This window comes from Lepidochelys olivacea (assembly GCF_965140295.1).
Source record: "Lepidochelys olivacea isolate rLepOli2 genome assembly, chromosome: 8".
NCBI lineage: Eukaryota > Metazoa > Chordata > Testudines > Cheloniidae > Lepidochelys > Lepidochelys olivacea.
Window position 1 is genome coordinate 71,524,328 of NC_140418.1, and position 16,090 is coordinate 71,540,417.

The window sequence follows — 16,090 nt, forward strand, 5'->3', positions numbered from 1 at the left end:
TTAAGTTTCCTAATTTGGTGGGTTTTTTTCTCTATATTATGTTTCTCCCTCTCATGTTCTAAGCAAAGTACTTGGCATTTATCATGTTCTATGGATCTATAGTGGCAAACTCACATGTCCTTTGTGTCTGGTGATTTCTGTCTTTAGTGAGCACATTCTAGCTCTTGGTTTGGGGCTGGGATTCAAGATAATGGGAGTGGGGATGTGCCTTTGGCACAGTCTGACTATTATCTCCTATGCTTAGAAGTCATGGCTCACCATTGCTCCCATAATGATAGACTCATAAAATACTTGTCTTATCTTCTGACTAGACTCTTGCAGTGCTGTGTGATAGGCTACGCCTGAAAATCAGTTGGAAGCGTCAGGTAGTACAGAATGGGGCTAGCCATTTGTCATTCATAGGAAATATAAAGCATCAGTTCTCCAGTTCTGCCTACCTGTTTCCTTGTGTAATTCAAGGTTTTGGCTTTCATCCATGAAGCTTTATATGGCTTAGATCTCTAGAAATGTTTATTTTATTTTTAATTCTACACAGGAAAAAAAAACCTTTTTGTCAAAAATGAAAAAGTTTTGTGGTTTGGAGTTTTTCAGATTTTAGACAAAAAATCAACATTTTCTTCAGAAAGCAAATACTTTTATTGAAAAAAATTGTTTTGTCAAAACCCCAATTTTCCAATGAATAGCATGGATGAAAAGCTTTCAATCAGTCATAGAACCTACATTAAACAGCTGGGGGAGGACTGAAAACATGGCCTTCTCAGCGGAGAGCTTACAGCTCTGGAATTTACTTCTGTGGGTCTATTGGAGCCTGAAACCTTGTATATATCAGGATTGTAAGCAGTGTAGCTACACAGATGTAGCTGCATCATTGCAAACCACTAGTGCAGACATGCTGCACCCTCAGAAATCACTGCAATGGTGACTGCACTGATAATGTTATATAGAGATAATTAGGTGATCGGAGGTGGAAATAGTTTAGGAGAATTTGCCATGCAAAGTTGCTGTTAAATACAAAAGCTTCAGCTTCTAGGTCTATTCACCCAATGAGATTTATTGTCACTAATTGCCTTCAGTGTACATCTGAGGAGTGCAGGTATACTGTCCAGCCAGGATTTCAGAAATTGCCACACTTTCTTTTTTCAAAATGTAGTCGTGGTGGTGGTATAATTCTCGATATTGGTAAATCCCCATGTACCGTCAGATTATGCAACAGGCAAATGGACAAGTCTCCCTCTTTAAAGCTGCTCACATGCAGGTGTGTGAGGGACAGGCAATTGCCTTGAGAGGTCAGGAGCTTTGCAGGACAAGCATTGTCTCCAGTACTGGCAACACCAAGCGTTCAAAAATCATGAGTCAGCTGCCCAAGAAAAAGCATGAGACTGGCATAAAATCATGAGATTTAAAAATGATACATTTGGGGTTCTTTTTTTTTTATTTGCCTTCTGGGTTTTCAGCCTTTAAAGAGTCATGTTTTCAAGATTGTTTCCACAGTCATGAGAGCTAAATACTTGCCATTATTTTTAATGGAGGTTGAGAGTCTAGCATAATCCTAGGACCCCATGAACACCATGTATCACAAGACTTGCAATAAAATCACATGACTTGGCTACGCTGACTCCTAAGATGCACAAGAGAATGGTTCTCTTTTGCATGCTTTTGAAGCTTCACTAAAGTAGAGCTAGGGCTGTCTCTTGGGGTGGGAAAGCCGGGTCCTCCTCATATAGCATTGGAGCTCTGGAGATGTGAGTGACCTGCAAAATCCCTGAGCTCTCACCTGCTCAGCTTTAGCTTTAACAACCCTGCAGCCAGAGCCTCATTCCCAGTCTTCTTAACACCCAGGCCAGACTCTCAGGAGACCCTCTCTTCCTCCTCACTATTGCTATGCACAGAGTTTAGAGCTAGTTCATGCCAGTAGCTGGAAGGGGATTTCTTTGCTGGGCAAGGCTAAACTCTGAACATCAGGTGTCTTGTGGGTAGGATTTTGCACTTGTACTGGGCCTTGAATCATAATCCCTGAGGTTTTGCTATATATTGTATATTTAATATGCGGCACGGTATGGGAGGGGACTTGCATATTGTTAAAATGCTGCCACCCTATTTCACAATATGAAATCTGAAGATTTTGCTATAACACTGCAAGACCAGTTTTTGTTTTTAAAATAACTGGAGATTGGTACATTTCCATTTAACTGTATTTTAAGAGTTATCAAAATAAAATAAAAAGAGAGAGAGAGAATGTAAAGCAATGAGAATGTAAACTACATAGGGAAACCAATAAGGAAAATGTACATTTGACAGCTATGTACGATTTTTAATAGCCATATCATGTGCCACTCTTATTTTTAATGTCTGTAATGCGGAATCCTATGTAAAGAATGCACCCATCTAATCTCTGGGTACAAAGAGAATGAAACTGGTATGTACTGCATAATGAGCCCTACTTTTTTTTCTATACAAAAATCAAAGTATGCATAGTTGTCTTTTCCAACCAAACTACAAAGATTTCCCTTAGAGGTTATAGTCTTATGCTTCATTTTTTCTAATTTTCAGATGTATATTACCAACACAATAAAAGCCAGAGGAACAAGGCTTGCAAAACCTGTTCTGTGCTTAGGCTTAATGTGTTTGGCATTTCTTACTGGTATCAACAGAGTAGCCGAGTATCGAAATCACTGGTCAGATGTGATAGCAGGATTTATAATTGGAATATCAATAGCAGTGTTTTTGGTAAGTGCACATATATATATATGTGTGTGTGTGTGTGTGTGTTTGGATGTGGGTGAGAGAGAGACAAAAGGTAAAATCTTAGCCCCATTGAAGTCAATGGCAAAACTCTCCTCTACTTCATTGGGTCCCTGATTTCTTACCTTAGTGATGTTGCAGTTCAGGTGTCTGGTTTGTATATTGCATATAAAAAGATGCCATTTTTCTTGTGGGACTGGATGCCCCTATATTCTGAGACCCAGATCCATGGCCTCAGTTCACATGAACAAATGTCTACATCACATTAAAGAATTCCATGTGTAATTTTATGCTGTTAATGGGAGTATTGATGCCTTAGAGTCTTTTACAGAAAACTAAAATGCCAGACTTCGAGGCGGGTCTCAGTTTTCTAACTAAAATGCCAGTTTTCATAGATGCATAGATTTTAGAACAGAGGGCATACAATTTCATGCCATAGTTCATACATCAAGCCCGTGACTTGTTGAGCTAGGGCATTTCTTTTAGAATGACATCCAATCTTGATTTTCATTATACAACATTAAAGTGCTGTATTAACTGATTGATAATGCTGCTCTTCGTGGCTAAATGAAACAAAACAACAATCTGGTAAATTTACTTTGTATTCATTTATATTTAATTGAAAATTATGTGGTTTACCAGAATAAAAGACTTAATTTAGCTTTAAATCCTATAGAAGCCGACAGAGTGATTTAATGTATGGTTTTCTGTTGTTGCAAGTGTAGCCATTAGTGATGCTGCAATTGGTATCTGGTTTGTATATTGCATATAAAAAGGTGCCCTTTATCTTTTGGAGAGATTTTTGGAATTGGATGCAACTTTATTATGGTACCCAGATCTCCGGTCTCAGTTAATGTGGACAAATGTCCATATCACAACACCACCACCACTCTTGAACACTTTTATTGACAATCGCAATAGAGAATTGAAGTTTGTGAAAGAGCACAGATGCTGATCTACACTCAAATTCCCTATAGGTCTGTCTCTCTGACACCTTTCACTCATACTAAATTCATCCTCCCAAAAGTTTATATATATTTTCCCCTAAGAAACACTCTGGATGTAATCCTTGGGTATGACCAAGCTACGCTGGGCTCAGAACCCAAAGAGTGTAAAGCCATCACCCCACCTTCAACCTTCCTGATCCTGGAGATACATTTGAGAGCAGCCTTAGGGCATCTCTAAAATGTTGTTCCCCCTCACTTCCAACCATTTCAGAGGTGGTCCTGTTGGCTCAGGATCAAGGGAGGGAGTGTAAGACACTTGGCCACATATACCTCCTACCCAAGAGAGTCAGGAACAGGTGGCTTTGAGCTATCACATGGGAAATCCTCTACTCTAAGAGAATTCCTTGCCTGCTGTTTAAGCTAGCTCTCTATCCAGCTAGCACCACTGGAGCACCACAAGGAACATGTACTTGTTTTACATATTTCATTGCTATTGCCATACAGCATGAGTCCTTATAAAACTGGTAGGGACATTAGATTTAATTAGATTTTGGAGGAGGTTCAGTGGTAAAACCCCCAGCCTACAATGACATCTTAGAAGGAACAATAAAAAATTGTGATGTTTAAATGTTTGACTATTCATTAGCTGTTTCGGGGAAGGGAAAACAAGCCATACAAACTTGTGTGAATATCATCCTTCTATTCAGACATTCATGGTAGAAATCCCTCCATTTGATTAAGTATTTATTTAAAGAAATAAATGACACTCTACAATAAACGTGAAAAAAGTGCAGTGCATTTTTATTAATTAGCTTTTGGAAAGGGAATATAAATAAATTTTGATCAAGACATTTAATTTATACTCCAATAACTGCAGGACAAATTGTTTAACATTTTGAAAAATGTCTTTCAAACTAGTCCATTGTCACTAAAATCAATTTCCACTCTGCAGAAGTCCAGCCATCCATTTTGAAAAGCCTAGTGAGTGAACAAGTTGAGAACATACTATACAAACAATTAATAAAATAAAACAACTGATTTTTATACCCATTTCTAGAGGAAGTGTTTGTGAATGCTCATCTTGGTGTCAGGATAGTGCCAAATGATAAGCATTTAAATTATACTGTGTGAGAAACACTATCATGGACTTCAATATTTATTAATCTTTATAGGAGTTCAGTGTTGTTGCTGTGCTTTCTGTGCATTTATTTGATAAAACTTGATTTAAACATATACTTAGTTTGAGATTTAAATTACTATTATTTTTCCACATCAGCAACAGATCTTCTTTGAGGAAGGTCGCTTGTACTATGATAATGCATGGGACAATATATTGTTTAAAATAATATCCTCTTGAAATATTAAAGACTTTTTGTCAACATGAATCTGACTAACACGCTCACATGATTCTTTCAGTCAATCTCGTTCATTTAGTCACATTTACGATGTTACCTTCACGAGAATTACTGTGCCGTTGCTTCTGATGAGAGTGGGTCCACTCCTGACTTTTCCACTGTGGTAAAATGTTCATTGAACTCAGGATAGTTTAAAAATAATTGGTATTTAGAGGGTTAGGTACAGGAGGACAAAGTGGGTATCTTTATTTTATTTCATTGATATTTCTGTTTTCCTACAGTAATCTCTTACTGAAGTCAGTAGGAGTTTTTCCTGAGTAAGGAGTTCAGGATCAGGCTCAAATAAGTAAAACGCTTGTTCATTATTCTAACTACCTTCTGACCTTTTTAGGTTGTATGTGTGGTAAATAATTTTAGAGGAAGACAACCAGAACATGAAAATTCTCATATGGATAATCTGGCCCAGATGCCAATGATCAGCATCCCACGAGTAGAAAGTCCTTTAGAAAAGGTAACGTCTATCCAGACGGTTTCATTTTAAATACCAAAATGTGGTGGTGATTTTGCTAACTTTTCTGGATTGACTGAACATTGATACTTGTATCCTGTATCCCAAACTGCCTCAGTAGAGTGGTAGCAGGAAATGCTACCATTAAGGAGTGTTTGTTTTAGAAGCAGGGAAAAGAACATGAGGCTTCCCCTGTGAGACCCTTCTAGCAATTGTGTTTTGGGAATGATGCGAAGTCTGCCAGCCCCTAGACACGATTACGGCAATGTGCCCTTCTCACAGCCATGCCTAGTAATGCTGCAGACACATCAGGTCATGTACAATGTGACTGTGAAACACCCCTGAGTAAATGGGTAAAGGCGGGAGCACGTGCTACTTGCATTTTCCATTCATGCCCTTTATGGTTTGGTTACATCGGAAACCAATCCACTTCTCATGTTCCATCTCATCAGTTCAGGTCAACTGGGTGTTGAATTAACATCCCACAGATTTAGGGCTGAGTGCTGGTGTTAGGATGCTGACAGCGAAAGACTTTCAGGTAAGGAGATTTGAGGGTGAAGATTTCAGTGACTTCCTTAACTATGCTAATTGATCTTTTAATAGACACCGGCACTGAGTATTCAGGCTGAGATTGTGTGGAACATGGAGCAGCTGGAGTCATGAAATCTGTGACCCAAGCCCCAGGTTACATGTAGGGTTGCTATGCAGTTGCTCCAAGCCAGCTGCATACTGTACGGGGGCTACTTATATACATAAAAGCACAAGTCTAAGTGGGGTCAGTGCAGTGACCTTTTCTGTGACATATAGGAGTGCGCAGCCAATGGATCCCTGTGTAGGGCTGAAAAGGTGCAAGGGGGTGTAGCACTGGTCTTGTATACTTGGACAACTTTCACCCCATGTACAGAACTCCCATTCAAGTAAGTGAAAGTTCTGGGTATGTTAACTTTGCAGACCAGGTTCAATGATATCTTTGCTTCAGGAAGGACTGCAGGATTAGGTATACCTCCTGAATGAGAGTGATGATGATGTAGGATAAAATGCATTATACACCAGTGGCACAGTAACTGGAGAAAAGCTGTGGTCTCTTGCCAAAACAAATCAGATTTTAGATTAGCACGTACTAGTGACAGGATCCTTGCGTAAATCAGAATGCTTGGCATGATTAACTATTGCATTGTATTTAAAATTAATGTTATCTTGCTGTACTAAAAATTTTGCTTTTGCAAAGATGCTGTTCTGTTATATAAATGTTAGGTATGGCTATGCCAGAACAATTCTGTTAGCGAGCAGGCATTGAAACAGATAACATAACTAAGGAACGACAATACTCCAGACATATTTACCTAAAGGAAAGTTTGAACTACTAATGCAAATTTTAAAGTAAATCTAATTTTTATAATGAGCTTTTCTGTCATTACTTGTTAAAATATTTTCTCTTCTCATTTGAAGATGGTAAACAAATTCATATCCTGCAGGACACTTAAACAAAGTTTTACATTTACAAACATTGGAGTTCACTTTAGTACAAATTAGTATTAATGTACTTCTTTGTATTAAGCATAAGAAAAAAAGTGCATTTTTTTAAACCAATTCACATCACATGCCCATCACTTGAAAATGAGATTTTTTCCCCCCCAGTAAGGATTGCTGAATGAGACCCTAGTTTCTGGTTCATTTCCTTGGAAGAGAAAGCAGATATCTTTTCAGAATTATGTAACATGCCTTTTATAACCACATACGTCTAGGTCAGTTGTGTTGAGTTTTTGTTATAAGGAGGTCACAGTCTCATTTGCATTTAGTTGATGAATATATACCTTCAAAATACTCCATTCAGTAAATTCTCTATAAGGTGTCAAAACAAAACAAGATGTTAGCTGGCCTAAAACAGACTGTATTAGTAAAAGAAAACATCCCTTATTTTTGTGCTGTGTTATCCTAGGCTAAAAGCCAGTGAGGCAGGGCAGGACCCATCATAGGTCACACATTTTAACTCTGCACAGAGCTGACCTATTAATCAGAAATCCAGTCAGGCCACTAAAACCTTTCTCTCCTGGCTGTTCTGGGGTGAAGATTTCATAGAAGCTACTGTTTTCTTCCTTGCTGTCCCTCTTCCATCTCATCCAATAATATCTGTCTGAGGCTTAATTCAGGCAAGATTTATGTAATGGTGGATTGGGTGAAGCCACTGGATGAGTTTGCGAGCGTAATACCTTCATTCTGCCTGAGAGAATGTGTCCACCATTTGTGAGTGGTTTGGAGAGTGCCTGTCTCTCCAACTCATATTCCCTCAGCTGAGATCTGTGGTGCATTCTCAGTTTGGGGGATAGCAGCAGGTGTTTTCCATGAGAGTCCTCAGCACTGTAATTCATTTCCTCCCGGCTCAGCCCAAGCCCAGGGTTTGCTGCAAAGTCCACCTTGTCTTTCAGATTCTTAGGCACGTTAGGGGTCCCGAGGTAGAGAGGCTGAAGACTGAAGGATGATTTAAGCAGTGGGAAAATCATCTTTCTTTTTTTCAGAAAATAAGTTAACTGGAAGATTTATCATTGGAAAATAATTGATGAACTAAAGTCTTGTATTGAAATTTTTTAAATTTTCAGTGGTGTGATTTAAATTTTTGGAGCACCCTACAGTTCTGGATAGGATCCAGAGAAACAGTCAAATAGTAAAATTAATAATAAATAGTAGAGAGATGTGTAAAATTAATCTAATTTATGGCTAAATTAGTTCAAACTCCAATCTCTTGCTAGATGCTTTTATTATCGACTCATTTTTTTGTTTTCTAGCTAACCTCTTATAATATGGTCTTCTCTGGAGACAAAGGCAAGCTTGAAAGCTGGCATGCACGACGCTTTTTCCTTCCCTCACCTGTTGATAAGCATATACCAAATGTGACTATCCTAAATCGAAATCCTGACTTTGCGTGTATTGGAATATTGCAGTATCTCTTTTCCTTATTATCAGTTTACATGCTGCTGTAGCAGTAGTCAGGATAACTTAATGACAGCAAATCACTACTGTGCATGACTAGAACTCTGACAGGATCATGTTGCCATGGACCAAGGCAGTGCTGGGGAGAAACATTTCAATTATTCTGTTTCTCGTCAATAAAAAAAACAAAACAAAACCCTAAAATGGAGCCACTCTCTTGCTTAAAACTGACTTCACTTGTTGCCCCAGTGGAAGGGGTGTTTGCTCATCCATCCTAGAATTGTATATTAATCTCTTCCCATAAATGAAGACAATATACTGTCACTTCCTATGCCTGGAAACTCCCCGATGTTCTGCTACCAGGCCCAATACCTATATCTGTGGTGCAATACTCTTCACATAAGGCTAGATGGCACCCAGCACATTCCTGGGTGGCCAATGGAGGTGAGTGCACAGAGCCTTCTCCACTGCAACCACTTGTGCTAGGACCAGTACGCTTCCAGCCCATGCGCTCTCGTGACCACAGTGAATGCTCCCGATTGCCATCACCAGGGGCACAGAAAGGGGAATGAGAGAAAGGAGAACCATATCTCTGCCACTCCCCACAGCTCCATGCCAGCTGGCAGAGATGGCCAGCTGCACAGGGGAACTTGTATTGCTCCCTTATATGACTTAACAACGAGCAAGCTTCCTTGTGTGTGCACCTATTGGAGACATTATACACTTAACTGGAATTTTTCTTAGCAAGCTGAATTGAGCCTAATGCCACTTAATGGCAAGGAGTGGTTATTAATTAGCGAGAAAGTCTGTTTAATTGGGATGCATGGAGGTGATTAAGTAGTGCTGAAAGAAAGATATCCGGTCTTTGTGAGTGTGAGCTGTGGGTGCTGTGTCTCCCCACGAAGGATCATTGCCAGTACTGGCTCAGCAATGCAAAACTGCTGTTTTAGGGCTGAGTACATTTATCCTTAGAATGCTAAGATGGAGTGTTTTTATTATTATTTAATTCGGAGGTGCTCAATTGCTATGGAGATGAGGTCCAGGTAAGTATTGAGGTAGCCATACATGCATATTTGAATCTGTGGGTTGATCTGCTCTCACTTGCATGCCATCTAACCAGTATCCATGGGTTTAAATTTCTTATGAGAAATTTTGCTGACCTTTTGTGGCCATATGGCTATATCTTGATCACTCAGTATGTCAACAATATGTATAGTAAACACAGGAGAGAGCACATTCAAAAAAGGATAGAAAGCAGTTTAGCTCCAAATTTTACTGAAATCAAGCATCTGAATGTATGTTCTCATCATCCCTTTCCCATTGTTACACTACAGTTGCCTCGAAGTAGATGTTTATGTGAAAGTTTTATTTCAAATGCAAATTACGTGATCACAGCATCTGAGTTTCAGTAAGTAGTACAGTGAAATAGCAGTTGAACAAAAGAAATTTGAAAATATGTTTAATGTGATTTCTATAAAAATACATATTGTAGGTATTACAGAATCCAGATATTGATAACAAACAAGAAGATCCTTTACAACAAAACTCCTTCAAAGCACACCTCATTAGGTTCTTCTCCTGGATAACACGAATGAACCGTTTCAAACATCTTCACATAAGGCAATAAACGTATGTGCGCAGAAGCGCACTAGTGTGTTGAAGTGTGGCTTTAAAGCAAAGGCAGATATAACGTATGTTAGCCTTCTGTGCAGGTTGAGAACTTCGCAAGAAGTGACATTTCACTGAAGGATTACTTGCTGTGTTCTCTAAAAATGCATCTCTTTCCTGTAGAACCAGGAGATATTCTTGTGTGTTGGGACTTAAATATGAGAGAGCTAATTTTCTGCGACTACAGAATTTTTCTGAATTGCTTCTTTTTAATTTTTCTATTAACTTTAAATTAAACTCCACCATTCTAGGCAGCGTGGGAACTTTTTTTTAAAGTGTCTTGCAAAAAGAAATTTTGTTGCATAAATGGCTATTTTTAAAATTCCCAGCTATAGTAAAGACTGTTTTTATAGAACAGAAAAGAGTATGTCCTACTCTAAAAATGTGAAATCTGTGTAAAGGAAAATACAAAACATAAGTAAGAGGATGTGGAATTTTTCATGTACAACATGCACTTTACAGTCTGTAGCAGGTTATAAATCAAAATTAAATACATAAAACGTGGGATTTTTCCCCAGAAACCTGCACTCAAGGTTTAACTTTTAGCATTTCACTTTTCTAGTTTTTATTGGTTTGAAGGAATAATTACAAAGCATGAAGTGTTTAAAATCTTCTCTTTCTGCTTCCACAAACTTCACACTGTCAGTTTAAAATAACACAAAACAGTGTACCAATGTGTAAAACTGCTAAAATTTAACAGAACCCAACTGTATCCTAATTCTTTTGAGCACTGAGTGGTATAACTGTTTCCCATGGAGTTTGAGGATTTGAGCTCTCATGCATGTGTTTTTGTTTGTCTGTTGCATCTGTGTGCGCCTTAACTGCTGGTATTGTTGCAAATTTCATACACTGAATTCTCTGTCATAATAAAGCTAAACTGAAGTAAAAGGGCATGGTCAAGCAACTGAAGAGTCACTTATTCTAGAGGGAGTCTATTTTTTCTCTAAATATCATCCTTCCTCAGAATCTATGTCTGAGAGGGCTATATCTGAAAGCACGAACAGTGCCACACTTGCATGCATCAGTACTAATCAGTCTTGGCACAAGAAAGTCATTACTTTTGATCTATTTAAAATGGCATCTTGCAAAATCCATTAAAGATAACTGGGCAAGTTTTAAGGATGTTCACACGATCAACCTCTCCATAACTGGAAGGGATCCTAAGTTAGCAGATCTTGCTGAGGATCTTGTGCAGGAATTCCTCTTCAGTAGGATACTCTTTGCCCTGAGCCTACACAGAGGCACCTGTGTGTGTGAGCTAGGGGTTTGGTGACCAGCTCGTTTTTAGAGGTAGGAGGATGAAGCTACTGTCATTGGCATTCTTTTCCTTAAGCAGTAGGTATCCACTCCTAAAGTAATGTCAACTGAAACAGCATTAAACTTGGATTCTGTGCATTCTCTCTCCCTCTCTCTCACTCCCTCAGGGGGATTATGCACAGTAGGTGTGCTACCAGAGAAGTGCAGGTGGCTCAGTTATCTGCAGGACTGTGTTCCCTTTCATGGGGATCCCAAGGATCTGTGGTTTTGGAAGGCCATAACTCCTGCTTCCTTCACACCCCCAAGGGAAAAGATGTCCATGAAACTCAGTGTTGTCCACCAGTCTGGGTTCCACTAACCCCTCCATTGGATACTTCTGTGGAAGAGCACTGTATCTCTAGAGTGAAAATCTAGCCCATTTCAAAACAATGAACTAAGCAGTTTCAGTTCTACACCTTCTACACCAGGGTTACCTGCCAGCATATGTTTCCTTTTCTCTGTTGCGATGTGAAAAATCCACATAAAACAACAGGAGAAACTGAATATTAATGTAAAGTATCATCAAGTACGCAAAGGGTAAAATGTTCAAAATTACCTAAGTCCCATTTTCTGAAAATGTTACCTAAAGAAAAAAGAGTAAAATTTTTTTCTCTAATCTCTTTCAATGAGGCGTTTGCTGTCTAAACATAGTTTATCTATTGTTATAATAATCAGATTAAGTTGACAGTATCATTTTTCAGGTCTAAATAGGTGTCAAATATAAATACATTGGGCCAAATGTCATAATTCCCTACAACTGCTTTGGGTTCAGTGGGGTGGCACAAGCATAACTGAGAGCAGAATTTGGCCCAGTACGTAAATAGTTCCCTGAGCTTCATCTGAATATGTTGTTTTCCATTTCAGAAATCTAATTTTATTTCTGTTTTATTGACGACAGTCCAGAAACCTCTGCCAAGTATTAACACTGTTAAACTCTGAAAACTTCTTCACATCAAGTTCTGTCATAATCCAAAATGATCATTAGAGAAAGTAATTTGCTAGCCATTTAATCAACTGTCATTTGTTTAAAGCATTTTTGTTATCTTTTTGAGTAACATTAAAACAGAGACTTTACAGAAATCCAAAAGCTTTTCTTTTTTATTCCAGTATTTTTTTAAAAATCCATAATAGAAAACATGGGTTATTTCCCCTCCCTCTACCTCACTAAATAAAACATAGTTATGTCCCTTTGCTGCGAGGCCAGGAACAAAGTCACCAGCATGACTGGGGTTAGAGGTAGAGGGACCTAGGGTGTAATGGTAGGATGTTCCATCTCTCCACCTCCGATGGGTAACTACTACATTCCCTTCCATAAAATGCCCCTATCCCCATAGGAGACTGGTCTAAAGGAAGAGCTAAGAAATTTGCACTTTAAACAGCACCTTTCCTCTCCTGCACAGATTAAATTCCTCCTAAAAAGTAAGGATGGTGCAATATGAATGACCCATATGTGAGCTCTGAAACCCATCACATGAGTCACAAAACCAGCCCACAGCCTGAGAGAAATTGAGAACACAGTTAGGAGTGTTACTGGCAAAGAGAGATGATGATGGAAGGAGCACCTAGGAGAGTCAAACTAAGTGACAGTAGGATAAGGCATGTACAGAGTTTCTTTCATATCCTTTACCCATTTTTCTTGCCTTGCACTGTCTCCACGTTACTTGGGGTCCTACTGCTGTGGAATATGAGAAGGTGGCAAGAGAAAAGATGTGATCCTACAGCAGTACACCAAAATCTGCAGTACTTCCAGATTAAATTTTCCTCCATGCATTTTCACATGGGAGGAGATGCATAGGGACCTATATCAATAGGACTGTGTTTCATTTTGTCTGTTTAAAACATGTTTCATGGTGGTGGCTTAAACAATTCCTTAGAAAAGAGATTGTATGTTGAAGACAATAGGAGTTGAGAACAGGTGGTACCACAGAATAGGCTGTCAGTGCCTTGCAGAATCCCACCACTAGGGACCAATGCAAACACTTCAGCAGGTATGTGAATGAGACTCATGTGAGTTAAAAAGAAAAGGAGTACTTGTGGCACCTTAGAGACTAACCAATTTATCTGATCATAAGCTTTCGTGAGCTACAGCTCACTTCATCGGATGTATGCTGTGGAAAGTGTAGTCAAGTTACCCACCTGCATAAGTAGTTTCAGACTGGAGCATGACAATGGACCACATAATTATGCTAGACACTACAGTTTTTTACTGTGTTGTGTTTTAAGTAAAAAGTGAAGTAAAACTTGTTACATATACATACACACACGCTTAAAGAATACACTTGTTGAAGGAAGCAACAGAAGAACATTGCAAATGATGCAATTTTTAATATGTTCTATCAACTAGTGAATTCTAGCATTTCACTACTTCATTCCATGCCATCTGGCTCACAGGGAGCAATTAAACTTAAAAAGAAACAAAACATTAAAATTGTAATTAACACTAAAACAGAATACTATCAGCTGTCAGGTAGCAGTTTGCATTTCCAGAAATTTAGCTTTTAGTTATAAATAAGACAGCGATAAAACTACTAATTTAAGTATTCAAATTATTAAATGAAAAATACATTACAAGCTAAAATGTTGTAGAACTATATCACTGAGTTACTTTGGTCACTGTACTTATGTATGCAATTTTTGCAATATTTAAAAAAAGATTTGCTATGGCAGGGGATGGATAGCACTGCAATTAGGAACATTTTTATTTACATTATACTACAAAACTCTCCAAGCATAAGAATGTTTCAAAAGCCAAAAATAGGAATAAACTTTGTTATGATGATTATACATAGCTAACTGTGTGCTTTTCTTTTTTTTTTTTTTTTTTTTTTAATTTCTAGAACCACATCACGGCCTTTGCAGAAATCACATGATGATGAAGCTGATGTATATTCACTACACTGGACATCATCTCTTTTCACAGTCCACTCATACTAACGGAAGTGTGTTGAAAATAAGACAGTAAAAATTGTCTGATTTATAACTTGATTTTTACAACATTAAAACTACATCAACATTTGAAAAATACTTCTTAAATATTAAAAGGTCACTTTACTTTCCAACAAAAGCATTGCACCATTATTTATGTATTTATTTATGGGGGTGGGGGTGGGAGGGAATCTGAACTAGTCATGTTTGTATGACAATGCCCTCTCTAGCCTTTTTTTGGCTATTTATCATTTTAATTATTCATATATCTATTCAGCAGTACATCATTTTCTGATTGATTTGGATTTTTAAAATCTGAGTTTTTAATTCAGCATGACATTGTTTCCATTTGAGCAGATTTCAGTGTATGAAATTTTTTTTAAAAATTATGTTCTGTACTAAAATTCTATTTGCTCATTATATTATGCTGTATTTCACTTAAGATATCATTCATACCATATGTTACATGTAAGACTGGTGCTTCTGCTTTTGAAGAGAAAAAATGCCAATTTTTACTGTAATAAGTATTGTATCATAATTAAAAGTTTATTTGGATATTTTCCTGACTTAAGTGTAGTCAAGTGGTTGATATGTAGTTCCTGAATGTCTTGGATGATGTACATTGTAGCTAGGATAAAGGACATGATAAAATATAGAAATTCTGGCCATTGGTATATATCCTTTTTTAGTAATGATTTCTCACTCTGAGTTAAGGGCTCCATTCTTAGTCCCAGGATATCTTCTTTCTGTAACTAACATCAGAAGTACAGCTATTGCAGATCACTGAAACTACATGGAGTCTATATTCTCCTTCTGAATATGTTTTATGCATCTCAGGGCACCCAACTGACATGCTGGAAGTGCGTGTGTCAAGGTGAATGGGGGTTAGAGGAGGGAACTAGCCTAACAAGCAATTTACATATTTCTATACCCTATGTTTTTGTTTCAGGGAATTTGTGGGAAACGTGGCTGTGTAAATGTAAGAGGTATCACAGATATCTTGGCCCAAATTGCTAAAGATATTTAGGCACTGCTGAGTTCAGGGTGGTCAGTAACCTTTTGGCTCCTATGTGCCTAAATCCCTTTTGAAAATGAGATTTAGGCTCCTAAATTAGTTAGGTGTTACAATGCTGAGTGTAGCACCTAAATACCTTGTAAACATCCGGTCTCTTTGGCTAACATGACCAGAACTTATATAATCAAGCACAAGGGGGTCTTACTGACCTTGGGAGCATAATGGGGGACATATTTCAAATTAATGCATTTTCCAACCATTTTTGTAGCGTGTAAGCGAGAACCTGACTTGTCTTTAACTTCATGCATTCATATCTTCTTTTTCACTCATTGTTCACGATCAAACCTACCCATTGGAAAGGCAATCCAGCTCTCCATTAATGCTGAAGTTGGCCCATATAGAGTAATTTTATAGAAGTGGAGAGCCCAAAAGAGTTTGCAACTGTTTGATAGAGTGAATGTCTGACCTATCTCTGGAGACTTAGCTTTGGCAACTGCAGATCTAATGCTACAGCTCGTCACACATCAAGAACAGCAGTGGTGGTAGATCTGTTGAGACAAGCAGAGCATGCCAAGCCTCACGTTTTCCATGCACTAACCAGTGGTGGAGGCTGCCCAACCAATATAAAAAAACAAGACCCTGTGATGTCAAGTGTATATGAAATGTTTAACTCTATACTTTCCCTTCATTTGGTCAATAAAGGGAA

General features: G+C 38.2%; 1 protein-coding gene across 2 annotated transcripts in view; it reads left to right on the forward strand.

The window, feature by feature from the left end:
* The window catches only part of PLPPR5 (phospholipid phosphatase related 5), a 136,829-nt gene extending 122,109 nt beyond the window's left edge, over positions 1-14,720 (forward strand). For both annotated transcript variants that reach the window (XM_084635680.1, XM_084635681.1), the window contains 3 exons: positions 2,551-2,727; positions 5,436-5,555; positions 14,282-14,720. In XM_084635680.1, the coding sequence (XP_084491806.1) occupies positions 2,551-2,727; positions 5,436-5,555; positions 14,282-14,314 (330 nt within the window). In that variant the 3' untranslated portion in view covers positions 14,315-14,720. The remainder of the gene's footprint in view (positions 1-2,550; positions 2,728-5,435; positions 5,556-14,281) is intronic.
* The last annotated feature ends 1,370 nt before the right edge of the window (positions 14,721-16,090 follow it).